Below are 15,607 nucleotides of genomic sequence, written 5' to 3' on the forward strand. Positions count from 1 at the left end.
CCAGTCGCAGAACGATCCGTCCCCTTTCTTTGCTTCTGGTGTCTGCACCTATACAGGGCCAGATGTTCCAGCTTTTCTGGGGAAAAAAAAGGCAGCCTGGGACACTTACTATGTAGATTAAATGGAAGCTGAAGTTCTCAGGTACTTTCCAAACTCCGGGAGCTGATGCTAAAAAGCTCTCCGAAGACTACGTGCCAAGAACCAGAATTCCACGAGATGGGAAACGCTGGGCGTTGTCCGAGCAGACGACACAAAGGAACCAGCTCAGGACACAGGTGCTGTGTTTAGCTGACTTAAGGAGCTGACTTAAAAACATCGCTCCAAGCTATGGGATTGGCAGGGGCACTGGGGCTAGGTGTCTGGACTACTGCTACCTCTAGCTGTGCACCTGGGCCGCGATACAGCCGCTTCCGACGGCGATGGGAGGGTTGTTTTCTTTTGACAGCGTAATTAATGCATCTCTCGGAGAGGCGGGGTCTAGATGGACAGAACAGTTTTTCCATCAGTGTCATGTCTGCGGAGGCTGGGTCAGACTTCAAACTATTTCACAGCCATCAGCAACGGAGATAGGGCCATCCAACGTCAGCCCAGGTCTACTATAAAAGGTGTAAGGGTGGGGCTGTTTCCCGGGGCTCGTGGTATTAACGATCGCGTCTCAAACAGGTGTGGCTTTATCCGCAACAGCCTTGGTCCCGGTCAGAGGACGGTTGGGGCAGCCACCCTGGCCTCTGTGCTTTGTGGGGCCCCAGGGCGGCCTGGGGGACTATTAAGGGGGCTGGTATTGGCCATAGGGGTCACACAGCAGAGCCAGGGAACTTTTTTTGGGTCGGGGGGGGCCGCTGACCCACAGAAAAAATCAGTCAGGGGCTGCACACAAGTGAGAAGCAAAAGAAAACCAAAAGTTGCCATCACTCACATGGTCCCGGTGTGAGAAGCAGAAAGACGCTCCCCCGCACAGCAGAGCCTTGGGGGGGGCTAGTAGATTTTATGGGGAAAAGCCTCCAGGCAGCGTTTTACTGCTTCCAGGTGGGGGGAGAGAGAGCAGCAGCTCATGGAGCCATGTCCTCCCCCCACTGCAAGGAGCTGGCCCTGCAATGCAGGCTCCCCAATACTGGGGGGGACCCCATAGCCTCGGGGGCCAGATCCAGGCAAGCCAGGGCCAGGGTTTCCCACAGGAAGCAGAGTGACCCAGCCCTACCTGCTCCGCTGTGAGCCGGTTGAGAGGAGCCGCTGGGGGCGGGTCGTTCCATTTCCTGCTGCCGCAGCGCGTGCGAGGGGCCCCCTGTGAGCGCCATGGTTTGGGCGTTTGGCACGTTACTTTCGAGAGCGTCGCGACGGTCTCGTGTCACGCCCCTGGTTGTGCTGGGGGGGCGTTTAGTGCACGGCGAGGCACACCACAGACTCAGGCGTCGGGCCCATGGAGCTCCACAGAGGGTGGCCGGCCCATAGGCAGGAATTTGGGGTGGGGGGAATGAGCCCTGGGGAGGGTTGGTGGCTGCCCTGCCTCCTCGGCCCGGCCCCTCTCCCAGCCTGCTGGGGCATGGGGGAGGGAGGCTGGGGCAACGCACTACCCCAGCCTCACACTTGCTTGGAGGGCCATGGGGGGGGGTTCCCACACACACACACCCCCCACGTACAGGCCTGTGGATAACGGACCATCGTACCAGCGAAAAGAGGGCTGCAGGTTTTAGGCGCTGCTCTTACGGCAGCAGTTGCTGGTGCCGCTTTGTAACGTTTCACCAAGTCCCGTTTCCTCTGCCGTGGTGCGCTCAGGCCTGGGAGTGGCGGATCCCCCATCACTAAGGCCCAGCTCCTGCACCCAGAGCCCCCCAGCAGGTGCCCTAGAGAAATCCTTGGGCTTCTGTGCGGACCCATGGGTCTTTGCAGCCAGCTGTGATTGCAGGGTAGGGGCACCAGGGGGCGCCGGCAGGCAGCCGATGAGTTTCCCGTGTGATCCTGTCCAAGTCATTTCGCCCCACAGCCTCAACGGTATGTAGGGGGCAGTAGCCCTGGGGCCCAGTGAATCAAAGGGGCCCGTGGAGGCTATGGGAGATCTATGGGAATTAGGTGTCTAAACCCATCCCGGGGCGAATTCTGCAATTTTGCGAGGGCTCCAAATGCAGCAATTGCAGAATCCCCACCCCCTAGTGCCCTGTCTGTAAAAGGCGGACAATCCCGCTGCCCTGCCCCCAAGGCGCTGGGAGGTGCTTAGGGATGTAAAATCCCATGTCATTGGTGAACGGTGGGGGGGAGCTGCTGCAGTTAATTGCAACCACTAAACCTCGCCCATTCAGGGTGATCGTACCGACTGGCCTTTCACGTCCCTAGAGGATATACAGGGGACAAGGCCATGAGGCAAACGGGCCTTTGGCTCGACGAGGCGTCTGATTGATGGTGCTCAGAAGCTGTTCCTGATGGCTGCTTGCTGGCCTGTGGGAATCAGGTGGTGGCTGGGAACCATGGCGGCCGCAGCACTGCGCTGGGCAGGCCGGCGGGGCCCTCGGTTCTGCCACAAGGCCACACACCGGTGACGTCAGGCGTGTGAGGCGACAAACCCGGCCAGCACGTGACACCAAAGACACCCGGCCTGCATGGCTCAGCTCAGCAGGATCCCATGTGCTTTCCGGTGCCTGGGCCCCTGTGCGCAGCTGCAAGGGTGAAGCGGGTTTGGCTGGCTGTTCTCAGGCACAGGAAACTCCAGCAGGGAGTATGTTTCTGCTGGTGGTGCACAGCCACACATGCTTTGGCGCAAATGAAATTTATTCTGCACTAGTCCCGCTCCTGAGCCCCCATGGGTGCAGCATGCTCACTGGTTCTCCTGATGCCTGAGCCAGTAGCTGATGCCAAAAGAAACCACAGAGCAAAATCCAGCACGTGCTGAACTCAGGATGCCTCTGTTGCGCCGGGAGCAGTGTAAGTCTAGAGAGGTGCCATGCAGTGGTACACCGTCCCTTGATGGTGCCACATGCCACGGCTCAGTGGCATGCACAGACAGCATGCCAGCTGCTGGGCCTTGTAGGCACTAGGCTCGGGGGGTCCCGATCAGGGCGGTCTACAGACTTCACTGAAGTGGGCAGGCGGGGAGAGCGCCAGGCCCTTGGAAGGGGCGGGGCTACAGCCGGAAGGGGCGGGGCTGAGGTGGCTAGCCTTCCCTAGCCAGCCCTTCAGCAGTGGTCTGAGTCCGGCTGTGGCAGCTGCACCCCATGCGGAAGGCGCGATCAGCGCTCCTGCCTGCACGGCTCTCAACAGCACGGAGGGGGTTTATTGCTTCTCCAGGATACAGCCCAGCACAGCCGTGATGTGGTTACAGGCGTCTGGGCCAGGATGCCTCAGACCCCTTGATTCCAGCCCCCTCCTTAGCCTCTCAGCTCCCATTGGCTGCTGTTCACCATTCCCAGCCAATAGGAGCTGCAGGAAGCAGCGTGGACCAAGGGACGTGCTGGCTGCCACGTCCCGCCACGCCCATCGACCCGGAACGGCAAACAGCAGCCACTGGGCGCTGAGGGGCTCCGGGCCTGCAGACACTCAAGGGGCATAAAATGTCCCGGGGCACCAATGATTTGTCCTGCTGCTGGGAACGGACGTTTGCCAGCCACACACACACACACACACACACCCCACGCCGCCCCACTTAAAAAGAAAATCGGTAAAATGCAATGACCGGACCGTAAGCCGAGCCCAGCGCTTTCCTGCATCATTTTTGACCAAACAAATTAGGCTTGCGATCGCGTCTATATGGGATTTCCCCAGGCCGGGTGGGGAAGCCGGTCCACAGGTACAGGGAGCCACAGCAGGGCGTGGTTTGGCCACACGGCTCTTCACACCCACTGCCTGGGCTGGTCACTCCAGTCCCGTCTAGTCACGCAAACAGCCAGTTTCCAGGCCAGGTTCAGGGCTGTGTCTGTCTCCTGGGGCCCCTCTGCCCTGGCTGCTGTGCCCGGATGGACGGGCCTGGTCCCGGCCGTGTCCGACGTCCCTGCCCGCGTCCCCCCGGCCCTGCTGCAAGCTGCTCCGTGCATTTCCCTCGAGGTGTCTGCTTGCAGCAGCCAGCTTGCCAGCCGCACGTCTCCGGCCCCTCCCTGGGTCACAGCCTTTGGGCCCCCCCGCCTGCCTGCCCAGGAGGTCAGGGCGCTGCAGCAGGCGGTGGAGTACGTGAAGCGGGAGCGGGCCCTGCCCCATACTGTGCTGGGAGCAGGTGTCTGGGTGCCTGGCCAGCAGGCTGGGTCCTTGGGCAGACACTGGGCTTAGCCCCGCTGCCGTGAGTCACTAGGGGTCCCAGCTGTCTCAGGGGCAGGGCAGGGAGTGGGGCAAGAGTGGGGCGGATGGGGATGCTAAGCCCACAGACCAAGCACTCTTGCTCCACTCCCTGCCCTGCCGCTGCTCTGAGGCTCCGCCGCACCCCTCACGCCAGCCCCAGCCCTGCCACCGGGCTCTGGTCTGGGACCGGCAGGTTTGGAGGCAGCTCCAGGCTGTGGGCCAGGCATTCAAAAAGGGGTAGGGGCTCTGGGAGGGAGTGTGGGTTGGGGGGCGCTCAGGGCTGGGGCAGGCGGTCAGGGTACAGGGGGAGCTGTGGAGTGCGGGGTTGGGGGGGCTCAGGGCTGGGGCAGGCGGTTGGGGTACAGGGTGGGCTGTGGAGTGTGGGTTGGGGGGGCTCAGGGCTGGGGCAGGCGGTCGGGGTACAGAGGGAGCAGTGGAGTGTGGGTTCGGGGGGGGCTCAGGGCTGGGGCAGGCGGTTGGGGTACAGGGTGGGCTGTTGGTTGGGGGGGCTCAGGACTGGGGCAGGCGGTCGGGGTACAGGGGGAGCTGTGGAGTGTGGGTTGGGGGGGCTCAGGGCTGGGGCAGGCGGTTGGGGTACAGGGTGGGCTGTTGGTTGGGGGGGCTCAGGACTGGGGCAGGCGGTCGGGGTACAGGGGGAGCTGTGGAGTGTGGGTTGGGGGGGCTCAGGGCTGGGGCAGGCGGTCGGGGTACAGGGGGAGCTGTGGAGTGTGGGTTCGGGGGGGCTCAGGGCTGGGGCAGGCGGTCGGGGTACAGGGGGAGCTGTGGAGTGTGGGTTGGGGGGGCTCAGGGCTGGGGCAGGCGGTCGGGGTACAGGGGGAGCTGTGGAGTGTGGGTTCGGGGGGGCTCAGGGCTGGGGCAGGCGGTCGGGGTACAGGGGGAGCTGTGGAGTGTGGGTTCGGGGGGGCTCAGGGCTGGGGCAGGCGGTCGGGGTACAGGGGGAGCTGTGGAGTGTGGGTTCGGGGGGGCTCAGGGCTGGGGCAGGCGGTCGGGGTACAGGGGGAGCTGTGGAGTGTGGGTTGGGGGGGCTCAGGGCTGGGCCAGGCGGTCGGGGTACAGGGGGAGCTGTGGAGTGTGGGTTGGGGGGGCTCAGGGCTGGGGCAGGCGGTCGGGGTACAGGGGGAGCTGTGGAGTGTGGGTTGGGGGGGCTCAGGGCTGGGGCAGGCGGTCGGGGTACAGGGTTTGCTGTGGAGTGCGGGTTTTGGGGAGGGGCTCGGGATGTGGGCTCTCTGGCTGGGGCGTGGACAGCCGTGGTCTTGGCGGGAACGAGCCAGCAGCAGGGGTGGGCGTGGGCACCGAACAGGCTGGCTCTGGGGCCGCCTGGCTGCTGGGGTTGGTGTCCGACTGGCAGCCTCCAGCCATAGGTCACTTTGGGGCCGGGGAGGGCCCGGCTGCGTGTCGCTCACTGCACCTGCGGGGCCTGGCCGGGGTGAACCAGCAGCCCCCAGACTCCGGTCTCAGCTTAACAACCCTGAAAAGGGCCATTTCAAAGCCCCCCCCAGGTACTTTTGTGCTGGACAAGGTGGGAGAAACCCCACTCCCCTTGCGCCATTTCAGCGCCCACTGGTGCTTTTTGACCCGCTCCACCTGCTCCAGGCCAGCGCCCTTGTGCCGGCCGGCTGGCGAGGGGCAGCCAGCGCCGGGGCCGTCCCGTCTGCCCCGGACCTCGCGGCGAGGCCGGGCTGGGCGCATGACTCAGCTGGAGCTGAATGTCAGGCAGGCTGCAGCGAGCCAAGTTCAACATGGGCTTGTCCTCGCGCTTGCTGGAGACGGTCCCGTTCTGTGTGTAGCCCGGAGGCGCTGAGACGGGCACGTGAGGCCTGCGCTGCAGCCTTCGCTAGGAGCCGGCTGTGGCGGCTTGTGGCTTTAGCGTCCCAGGTTCACTCCCACCTGCCAACGACCCGGGTCTGGGGCTTTACTCTTGGATTTTAAAAGGTGCCAGTGGCCGGTCCGGAGAACAAAACGCTCTCGTTAGCCCTGCCTGAGCGGCCGCCTGTAGGGCCGAGGGCCCCAGGGTCCCTCCCGGCTGAAGTTGCCAAGCAACATGGCCGTGTGTCCCTCAGGGACCAGCATGTCACCCCACAGCTCCTGTCACACAGCCCTGGCCTGATGCGGGGTTACTCCACCCACTGGCGGCTTAGCCAATGGGACCATGCCTGAGGCTGTAGCCAACTGGGGGGGAGAGGGGGATGCCAGAAAAATGGGTGCCCAGCACACAAGCACCTGGAAGGCGAGGGAAGCCCCCGTCCCAATTCCTAGCAGCAGAGCCAGGCCGCACGAGGTGGGGGCCACCCGGCTGCACCCTTGGCTCCCTGCCTCAGCCGCAGGGCTAGGGGAGCTCTCACCCCACTGTGGCCCTGGAGCCCGGGGGGGGGGGGCAGAGAGAAGAGCTTCTTCAGTGTTGGGGCCCCAGTGGGTGGGGGCCGTAAGGTGCAAACATGGGGGGGCTTGGTGGGGGAGCAGACTGGGGTACGGTGGTGGGGTTGTGGGGAGGGCACAGGCAGAAGGTACACAATGGGAGCAGGAGGGAGTCAGTGGAAGGAGACCCCCCCCCACACACACACACCTTTTGCTCTGTGCTGGGGCCCCACAAAACTTCCGCCTCTGCCAGCCCCGCAAGCGTTTCACTAGCCACCCAACTCCCACGCCACAAAGGGCCCATTGTGAGAAAGCGGGAAGCCGAGTGCCTGGGTTATAAACTCCGCAGAAGACTCAGATAACAGCGGCAAGCGCAACGCTGACGTCAAGGAATAGTTTTGGTATTTGTCTTTCTGCGCCTGTTCAGTGACAAGAAAACCCGTCAACTCCTAATTGCTTCCTGCTTCCTCACAGGCTGCGGGCCAGTGTGGAAAGCAGCTGGGGGCAATCAGGGCTTGCGCCGAGGGGTGGGGGAGAACCCGGTGCTGAGGAAGGTGTGAATGTGTCACCCCCTGGCCCTGGCACTTGTGGGGTTGTTTGCAGGTGCCCAGCAGCGGGGCCAAGCAGTGATGTGCGTGTGTAGCTCAGGAGCTAGCGAAGCAGGTCAAGGCCCTACATAAGAATGGCCAGACTGGGTCAGACCAAAGGTCCATCTAGCCCAGTAGCCTGTCTACCGACAGTGGCCAGCACCAGGTGCCCCAGAGAGGATGGACTGAAGACAATGATCAAGCGATTTGTCTCCTGCCATCTCTCTCCAGCCTCTGACAAACAGAGGCCAAGGACACCATTTTATCCCCTGGCTAACAGCCTTTTATGGACCTAACCTCCATGAAATTATCTAGCTTCTCTTTAAACGCTGTTATAGTTCTAGCCTTCACAGCCTCCTCTGGCAAGGAGTTCCACAGGTTGACTACACGCTGTGTGAAGAACTTTCTTTTATTAGTTTTAAACCTGCTACCTAGTTTTAAACCTGTGGGATTGCGGGATGCCATTTGGTCTAGGGCCCGCACTGAAAGGGCTTTATTGGCCCATGGGGTGGAGGAGGGGGGGGCGCCTACACATAAACAGAGGTCACCCAAGCTAAGGGCCCTTCCCCACCTCCCACCCTAGCGCCTGGTGCTGGGCCAGAGCTAGTGCCCGGGGACAGTGCGGAGGTGAGTTACGTCAATAATGAACAGCTCCCAAATGACCTGCCATCACTTGCAGAGGCCGGATGTGGGGCGGGTGGTGACCCACGCGCCTGCCTGGGATGCCACTTGGCCGTGGGCAGGCCTGGGCCACATACTGCATGTTTTAATGCGCCCCAGCAAGGGGGGAGAGGGTGCAGCGGTGAGCGGTGGAGGGGATTTAGCGGCCTCCCCGTGACCAGCGCGCAGCCCCGCCTCGGTCGCACGCCACACGTGCCTCGGCGCTGCGACAGGACATGAGGTGCTCGGACGGTTCCCAAACCGGAAGGGCGCCGGAGCTATTCCTTGCCGGGGTGGGGGAGGGGAAGCCAGTGGGCCTAGGGCCGGCCCTGACCCCCCGCGCTGAAACTGGCCTGCAGCGCTCGCTGCCCTCCATGGGGTTGTGCCGGCGGGTGATGGCAGGCCAGGAGAGGGCTCTGGTTTCACAGACAGGCTATGGAGAGCGGGGGGGTAAGGGGACTGGGGTTGGGGGTCCTGGAGCATCTCTGGTGCCATGGGAGGGTTTTTGCCCATCCCGGAGGGGGGGGGTGTGGTGTGGTGTGTTAGGCTAGGCCCTGGCAGCGCCTCTGTTCAGCCGCATGGTGTCTTTGCCGCCCTAGCATTTCCCTACGCTGCCATCGGTCACCATTCTGCTGCCTTTGGTGCTGTCACCAGCTCTCTGAAAGGGGCCCTCTGTTGTCTCCGCCATGCCCCGCTCCTCTGCCCCTGGTCCCCGCTTTCCCTTTCCTGCCCTGTGGGTGAGACACAAGGCCTGCTCACACCTTTCATGAACATGGCTTGATCGCCGTGGAGGGGCGACCCCCGGAGGCACCCCGAAGGAAGCTGCCATGTCCAACTCCGAGCCCTCTGTGACACTGAACCCATGAGAGGCCTTGGCCTCCGCGTGCCATACACATAACACACACCAACACTGGGTGAGGTGGGCACTGGGTCAGTAGCATACGCTCCTTTTTCCAAAGAGGGAAACTGAGGCACCGCATGGGCCAGTGACTTGACCAAGGTCACCTCAAATAAGCAGTGGCACAGTAAGGAAGTGCCATCTCTAACCAGTAGGTCTCACTGCCATGCTGTGCAGCCTGTGGCACTGGCTTTCACACATCCCGAAGGGCCTGGCATGAGCCGTGGCAGGGCAAAGCGCTTGCAGCAGCTCACAGAGGCGCAGTCACCCACCCAGCAGCTGCCTGGCAGCGTGGACCCCAGCTCAGGGGTCTGAGCGGGCCATCCAGGCCCTGCCACCCTGAGGCAGTGAGCAGTGAGCCAAGCCGGGCAGCTGTTCAGCCGCGCTTGCCTCTGGGGAGGTGGCCTGTTCCGTGAGCTCTCCGCTGGTGCTGCCATCTGCTCCCCCCCAGCCCTTGCCGCTTCCACCCCCAAAGCAGCAACCCTCCATCGTGGGTCCAAGGAGCCTGGCCAAGCTGCTGACCCATGCACGAGCTGGCACAGCGGTAGGACCTCAGTAAGGCGCGGGGCGCATTTGCCCAGCAGGTGGTGCCAGCGTGCTAGCCATTTGCTGCCTGCTAGAAGCCACCCCGGTCACGGCGCACCCGCCTGCCTTCTTGCGCCCAACCAGAGCTGGCTGCAGGGCTTGGCCCCGAGCCAAGGGCCCTGCGAGGCCATGTGTGGTGACCCTGCGTGCTCATTGTTTTGGGCGGGCTGAGCGCAGTGAAGATGCACCTAGAGCAGCAGCATGGGGGGGGGGGTAGGGGGGCACTGTATTTAGGGGACTGGGGGGGACGGACACTGCACTGGGGAAAGATTCCTCAGGTTGGCTGCAGCAGCAGGGAGCAACTTCCAGCCCTGCCCCAGCTACCGATCGCCAGGAGCAGCCTCGGGCGCTGAGGGTACAACACCAGGCCTGTCTACATGGGGGATGGGGGCCCAACTCATTTTAAAAGCAGCTCAGCTCATCACTGAACTGGCTTAACCCCCCCCCCCATGCAGCTATGGCACTAGCCAGGAGAGATTCAAATGCCCCCCGCTGATTGGCAAAGCACCCGCAGAGACCCAAAGCTGGCAGCCTGTGTTTGGTGCACATCCACACAGACTTCGGTCCCGATAAAATGTATTCCGCATTCGTCCCGCTGTGTGCTAGGGGAGGGTATGTCTACACTGCAGTCTGAGGGGGTATGGGCGCACAAGGGCCGATCCCAGATGACACCTTTCAAAGTTTTGACCCAAGCAAGGCGGCATGGGGGCGTCCTTTGAGCTCCCTGCCTCAGGTGCTCTGGCCAGGCCTTGGGCTTGGACACCACACTCCTCCAGGTCAGAGAGTAACCTAGACAGGCTATCCTGGGCAGAACCAAAACATCACCATGCCAAGACCAGAGGTCGGTGATCAGTTCTCCAGGGCCATCATCTAACTTCAGGCAAAAGTCTCTCTCCCTTGAGCCTCACCCACAGGCTCACCCCCACAGAACCCCAGCTGCTAAGAATGACCGCCAGCAATTTTAAAAAAACAAACAACCAAACCTTTATTGAGAAACTAAAATAATCCTCCACCCTACCCCCTGGATCTGCACAGCTCCCACCATGGCGAAACGCAACCCTGAAGTGTCACTATCTCCTTCCACATGCCCACGAAATACAGCTGTCTAGCATAGACACCAAAAATAGACACAGACACAGGACCCAGACATATAGAGTGTGCACACGGGCATGTCAGAGTCAGTCGCGCTCATGTGAGGCGGGTTCTGGACGCTGCGGGTAGATGCGGAGGAGATGAGCCCTGGCCTGTAAGTCCCGCTGAACGAGCAACGTGCTTGCACACCAGAGCGGGAGTGAAACGTGCACGGGGGGGGGGGAGTGTAACGATGTCCAGCCCCTTTTCTCCCCCTCTCCCCCCCAGCAATCTCATTAAATAAAAGTTCACAGTAACAAAGTTAAACTTTTCCACCCCCCCAATCCCAGCAGGCTGGCTGCTTGGTCGTCTACTTCCCAAATGAACAGCGCTGGATTTCCCGCCTTCTCCCCCGCCCCTTTCCAAACGTGCGAGGCGTCGGCGGAGAAGGCAGGCACAAGCCGAGGGTAAGTGGTGAGGCCTGGCATGGCGCTGGCTGTTTTGGCTGGCTTGCCCCCTTTCTTGTTTGTTTTCTAGTCTGGGGAACCTACAGCCTTGGCGTGAATGAAACTGGCACATTTCCAGGGCACATTCAAAAGGTGCTACCCCGCAGCCCTTTGAGGTAGGATGAGTAACTTCCTTGCAGTGGCTCGCACCAGGGAGAAATGGCACGTCTCGCTGCAGGCTCGGGGCATGGGTAGGGCTGCGTGCCTGCCCAGCAGTGTGTGTGTCTTGGTATGTTCTTGGGTGTCTTGGTATGTTCTTGGTATGTCTTGGTATGTTCTTGGTATGTTCTTGGGTGTCTGCAGCAAGGCGCTAGGCTCACGCTGGTGTCTTTGCGGAGACCAGGGGATGGGCATGAACATGCCTGTGTGTAGGTAGGCGTGTAAACATGTGTGACCCGGGCCTGTGCACGTCTCTATAACGTGCACCTCACCATGGGTCTGTGCACAGGCAGGTTTGCGTCCCCAGGGCTGCATAGACGTTGCTGTGTCACTGGAGCAGGGAAGTGAGGGCGTGCGGGGACCCGCGTGTACCTCTGCCCACGGATGTTGCTTTTTCTGGGGCCATGCTGCCTGCTGGAGTGTTAGCAGGTGACCTGTCAAAGCCACATGTTCTTGGGGTGCTGATGGGCACTCCCGGGGTGAACCCCAACATTGCCTGGTCGCTGGCCCAGGGAGGGAAACGAAGAGCCGCTGTAGAGCTGATACCACAAAGCTCGTGAGCCAGGAGCACACTAAGCCCTCCTGCCATCCCCAGACTGCCTACAGCAGGCGTTCTAGGGGGCGGAGTGTGGGCGGAGCCAAGCTGGTAGTTTGGGAAGGCAACGCCTCCCCCTGCCTAGCGTACCCGCCGCCCCTGCCTGGCCTTACCACACCCATGGGTGCCCACAGAGCCAGCTGCCACTCAACAGCAAACCCCAGTCTGGAGCAGAGCTGAGCGTTCCATGAGCCTGCGCTCTGCGGGTGCTTCGGCGGCCTGGCATGAAGGCTGCAGCCTGTCTGGGGGCCCCTCCATCCCCAGGGCCTCCCAGCTCCGCTCACTTGCTTCAGCTTCAGAGAAGGAAGCCCATCCCAGATGCTTGCCCACACGGTGCTGGTGAACTCCCCCCCCCCCCATCGCTACATTGGGCTGCTCCAACCGTCCATCGCGAACACCCAACGTACCATGTGCTCCTGCCCAGCCCAGGCCTCCCACCAGCCTCGCTTTGGAACAGTCCAGACACAAGAAAAACAAACGGAAGATTTCTCTTTCCTTCTCCAAGAGGCAGCAAAATAAATACCTGTGCCACATGCTGCCACACCCCCACCCCAGGCTGCACAACCCCAGGGATTGTAGGAAGAGCGCTTGAGAGGTCGTCTAGCCCAATCCCCTACACTCACAGCCGGATTAGCTGGACCATCCAAGATGGGATTTTCTGCAACCTGCTCTTAAAAATCTCCAGTGATGGAGATTCCACAACCTCCTTAAGCAATGTATTCCAGTCCCACCCTGACTGGAGATATTTAAGAGCAGGTTAGACAGACATCTCTCAGGGATGGTCTAGAGGGTAGCAGGTCCTGCCATGAGAGTACGCGACTGGACTCAGTGACCTCTCACGGACCCTTCCAGTTTTAGTGTTCTATGATTCTATCACAGTGAGGAAGTTTTTCCTAATGTCCAACCTAAAACTCCCTTGCTGCAGTTTAAGCCCCTTGCTTCTTGTCCTATCCTCAGAGGTCAAAAACAATTTTTCTCCCTCCTCCTTGTAACAACTTTTTATGTACAGGCAGTCCCCGGGTTACGTACAAGATAGGGACTGTAGGTTTGTTCTTAAGTTGAATTTGTATGTAAGTGGGAACTGGTACATATTGTAGGGGAAACTCTAGCCAAACATTTCTCCAGAGCTCAGCTTTATTCTCCCACACCTCACTTCCCTCAGTCCTTTATTCTCAAGCTGAGGTGTCTGCTGAGAAAAGCCGCTCCGCGTCTCCCTGGTCTGCTGGGGGGGACGCTAGCTTCGCGTCTCCCTGGTCTGCTGGGGGGAAGCAGCTAGTGCGGGGTTGCCTCACCCCATTTGTAAGTAGGGATCCGATGTAAGTTGGATCCATGTAACCCGGGGACTGCCTGTACTTGAAATACTACTGTCATGTCCCCTCTCAGACTTCTCCAGCCTAAACAAACCCCATTTTTTTCAACCTTCCCTCACTGGTAATGTGTTCTAGACTTTTTATCATTTTTGTTGCTCTCCCCTGGATTTTTTCAAAATTTGTCCACATCTCTCCTGAAATGTGGCACCTGGAAATTTCCCCAAGATAATCTCCATTCTATCTTATTTTCCCTTTTCTTTTCCCGTGATCCCCAACCCAGTTGGAGATAAACAAAAAAACCACAAATACAGTACAAAATACCCCATTAGAAACCTTCCCTCCACATAACGCAATCTCTGTCCTCTTGTCGCTGGAAGGGAAGGTTCTGGAATAGCTCCTACAGAGTTTGTTGCCTTCATCTGGTTCTAGGTTCCTTATTCTCGCCCTCCAGGCCAAGGTACCAATTGCTCCAGCCTTTCCAGCCACGGCTCCTCTGGGAGGCCACGCTAAAGGACGTTAACTTTTCTGGAGCAGGTTAAGTTACTGTGGACCAAGTCCCACATCTGGAGCAGCTCCGTGGGCAAGAGTTTGTGAACCACCATCATGTCCCGGAAGAAACAGGGCTCCTTGTTCATCTTGCTGTTCTTGTTCTTCACGATGCCAAAGGTCTTGAAGCCCTCGTGTCTGATGGGCGCCACTTTGAGAATCTCCAGGCACATCCCCAGGAAGACGTCGTCAATGGGATACAGCTCCAAGGTCTCCGAGATCTTGTGGAGCTTCACCGCCAGGGGCCCGTCCATGAGGAAACCTCCACCCCCCGCGTAGGGTGGGTAGTTGCTCTTGTTATAGAGGGCACTGGGGATGTAGTACTTGTTCTCTTTCTTCCGGATAGGCCTGGCCTTGTTCAGGACGTCCCCCACAAAGAGGTCTCCTTCCTTCTTGCTCTCCAGGAACTCCAGGATGTTGCCGGGGCTAACGAAGACGTCGTCATCCCCCTTGAAGATGTAGCGAACGCTGTCGCAGTAGATGTTCAGCCACTTCAAGAAATGGACCTCCTTGAGGGTGAGGTTGAAGAAGCTGTCCAAGAAATCCCATTGCAGGATGTCCCGGTAGATGTGGTTCTCGTAATCCAGCAGCTTCTGGTAGTTGGCCCTCTCCTCCTCCTTGGAGGCTGTGCCCAGCAGGAAAAGTGTCTTGATCCTTTTCCCATCCACCTCCTTCTCCTGGCCCCAGGTCCTTCGGATGGCCTCCCGCCGGTCGTGCTGCGTGATGATGGACTTGACCACGATCAGCAGATGTATGTCACCGCTGCACTTCTCCGGGTGGTTGATCAGCATGGGGAAGTACCTGCAGTGGCGGTAAAGCAGGAACTGCCGGAAGTGGGGCTCTAGCCCTTTAAACCAGTCCATCTTGCTGATGTTCTGGTTGGCCGTGCAGTTGGTAGTGGTGACATCCCAGGATTTCACCTGGGGCTCGGTGTCCGCCTCCGGGTGGGCCTTCTCCTTCCTGCTCTTCCAGAAGTTGCCGGTCTTGGAGAAGACGCCATCTCTCTTCTGAGCTTTCACGGGCTCCTGGGGGGGTTCTTTCTGCGGCTGGCCCGGCAGGAAATGGCTTGGAGCCGTGCCCCTCTGCAGCACTGTCACCATGATCACCAGTACAAAGGACAGGCAGACGCTTTTGTAGATCATCTTCTTCCTAGAGAGACAAGATGTACAGTTAAGGCAAAAAAGGTTGGCAAGGGTGGACTGTCAGAAGTCAGCCCCACTCTCCCTGTGAGACTCTTATATGATCAGACACACACTGGTGCCACTGGAAATGCCAGACAATGCCTATAAGACCAGGACGCAGAGAGACAGGTAGATCCATGGGTGCTGTACGGCTTAAGCATCCACTGAAAAAAATAGCAGGTGTCCAGGACTCATAAGTCCCCATCAAGTGATAGGCACACATCCATGGTGCACAATGAAACCGGAAGGCGGAAAGCACCCAACGACTAAAACAAACGCCCGTGAATGGTGAGATGGGGAGTAGTGGGGAGGGACGACAGGAGCTTGCGAACAGGACCTGTTAACAGGGAGTTTGGAGGGGGAGTTCTCCAGATAAAGGAGGAAGATAATACAGCACCCTTAAGGGAAGTGGTCTGTCTGTAGTGTGTGTTTGTGTTTTTCTTGCTGTGTGTTGAGCTTGTGTTTGTCTGTTTGGTTTTTTTTTTCTTTCCCCTTCCTCCCTCTCCTTCCTCCCCCCCAACACACACACAGAGGCTACATCAAGACTGGCAAGATTTAGCACAAATACTCTATACACGCAAGAGTGTTTGCGTTAGAGTATTTGAGTAAGAGAGAGTCTATACTGGCATGTGCCTTTGCGCAAAAGATTTGCTTTTACGCAAAAGCATCCGTGACAGTGTAGACGTTCTCTTGCGCAAGAAAGCTCTGATGGCCATTTTAGCCATTGGGCTTTCTTGCGCAAGAAATTGAGGTTACCTGTCTATACTGTCTTTGAAGAGAGGTTAAAGTGACTGGGACTTTTCAGTTTAGAAAAGAGGAGACTGAAGGGGGATATGATAGAAGTATATAAAATTATGAGTGGTATGGAGAGGGTGG

General features: G+C 59.5%; 1 protein-coding gene across 4 annotated transcripts in view; it reads right to left on the reverse strand.

The window, feature by feature from the left end:
* Positions 1 to 9,515: 9,515 nt before the first annotated feature.
* Positions 9,516 to 15,607, reverse strand: part of B3GNT7 (UDP-GlcNAc:betaGal beta-1,3-N-acetylglucosaminyltransferase 7) — a 34,037-nt gene continuing 27,945 nt past the window's right edge. Inside the window, exon 2 of one of the 4 annotated variants that reach the window (XM_025189556.2) lies at positions 9,516 to 14,699. In XM_025189556.2, the coding sequence (XP_025045341.2) occupies positions 13,511 to 14,699 (1,189 nt within the window). In that variant the 3' untranslated portion in view covers positions 9,516 to 13,510. The remainder of the gene's footprint in view (positions 14,700 to 15,607) is intronic. The other 3 variants (XM_075938159.1, XM_025189566.2, XM_075938158.1) reach the window with 3 other exon arrangements.

The sequence above is a fragment of the Pelodiscus sinensis genome, chromosome 10 (assembly GCF_049634645.1).
Source record: "Pelodiscus sinensis isolate JC-2024 chromosome 10, ASM4963464v1, whole genome shotgun sequence".
In the NCBI taxonomy this organism is placed as follows: Eukaryota; Metazoa; Chordata; order Testudines; family Trionychidae; genus Pelodiscus; species Pelodiscus sinensis.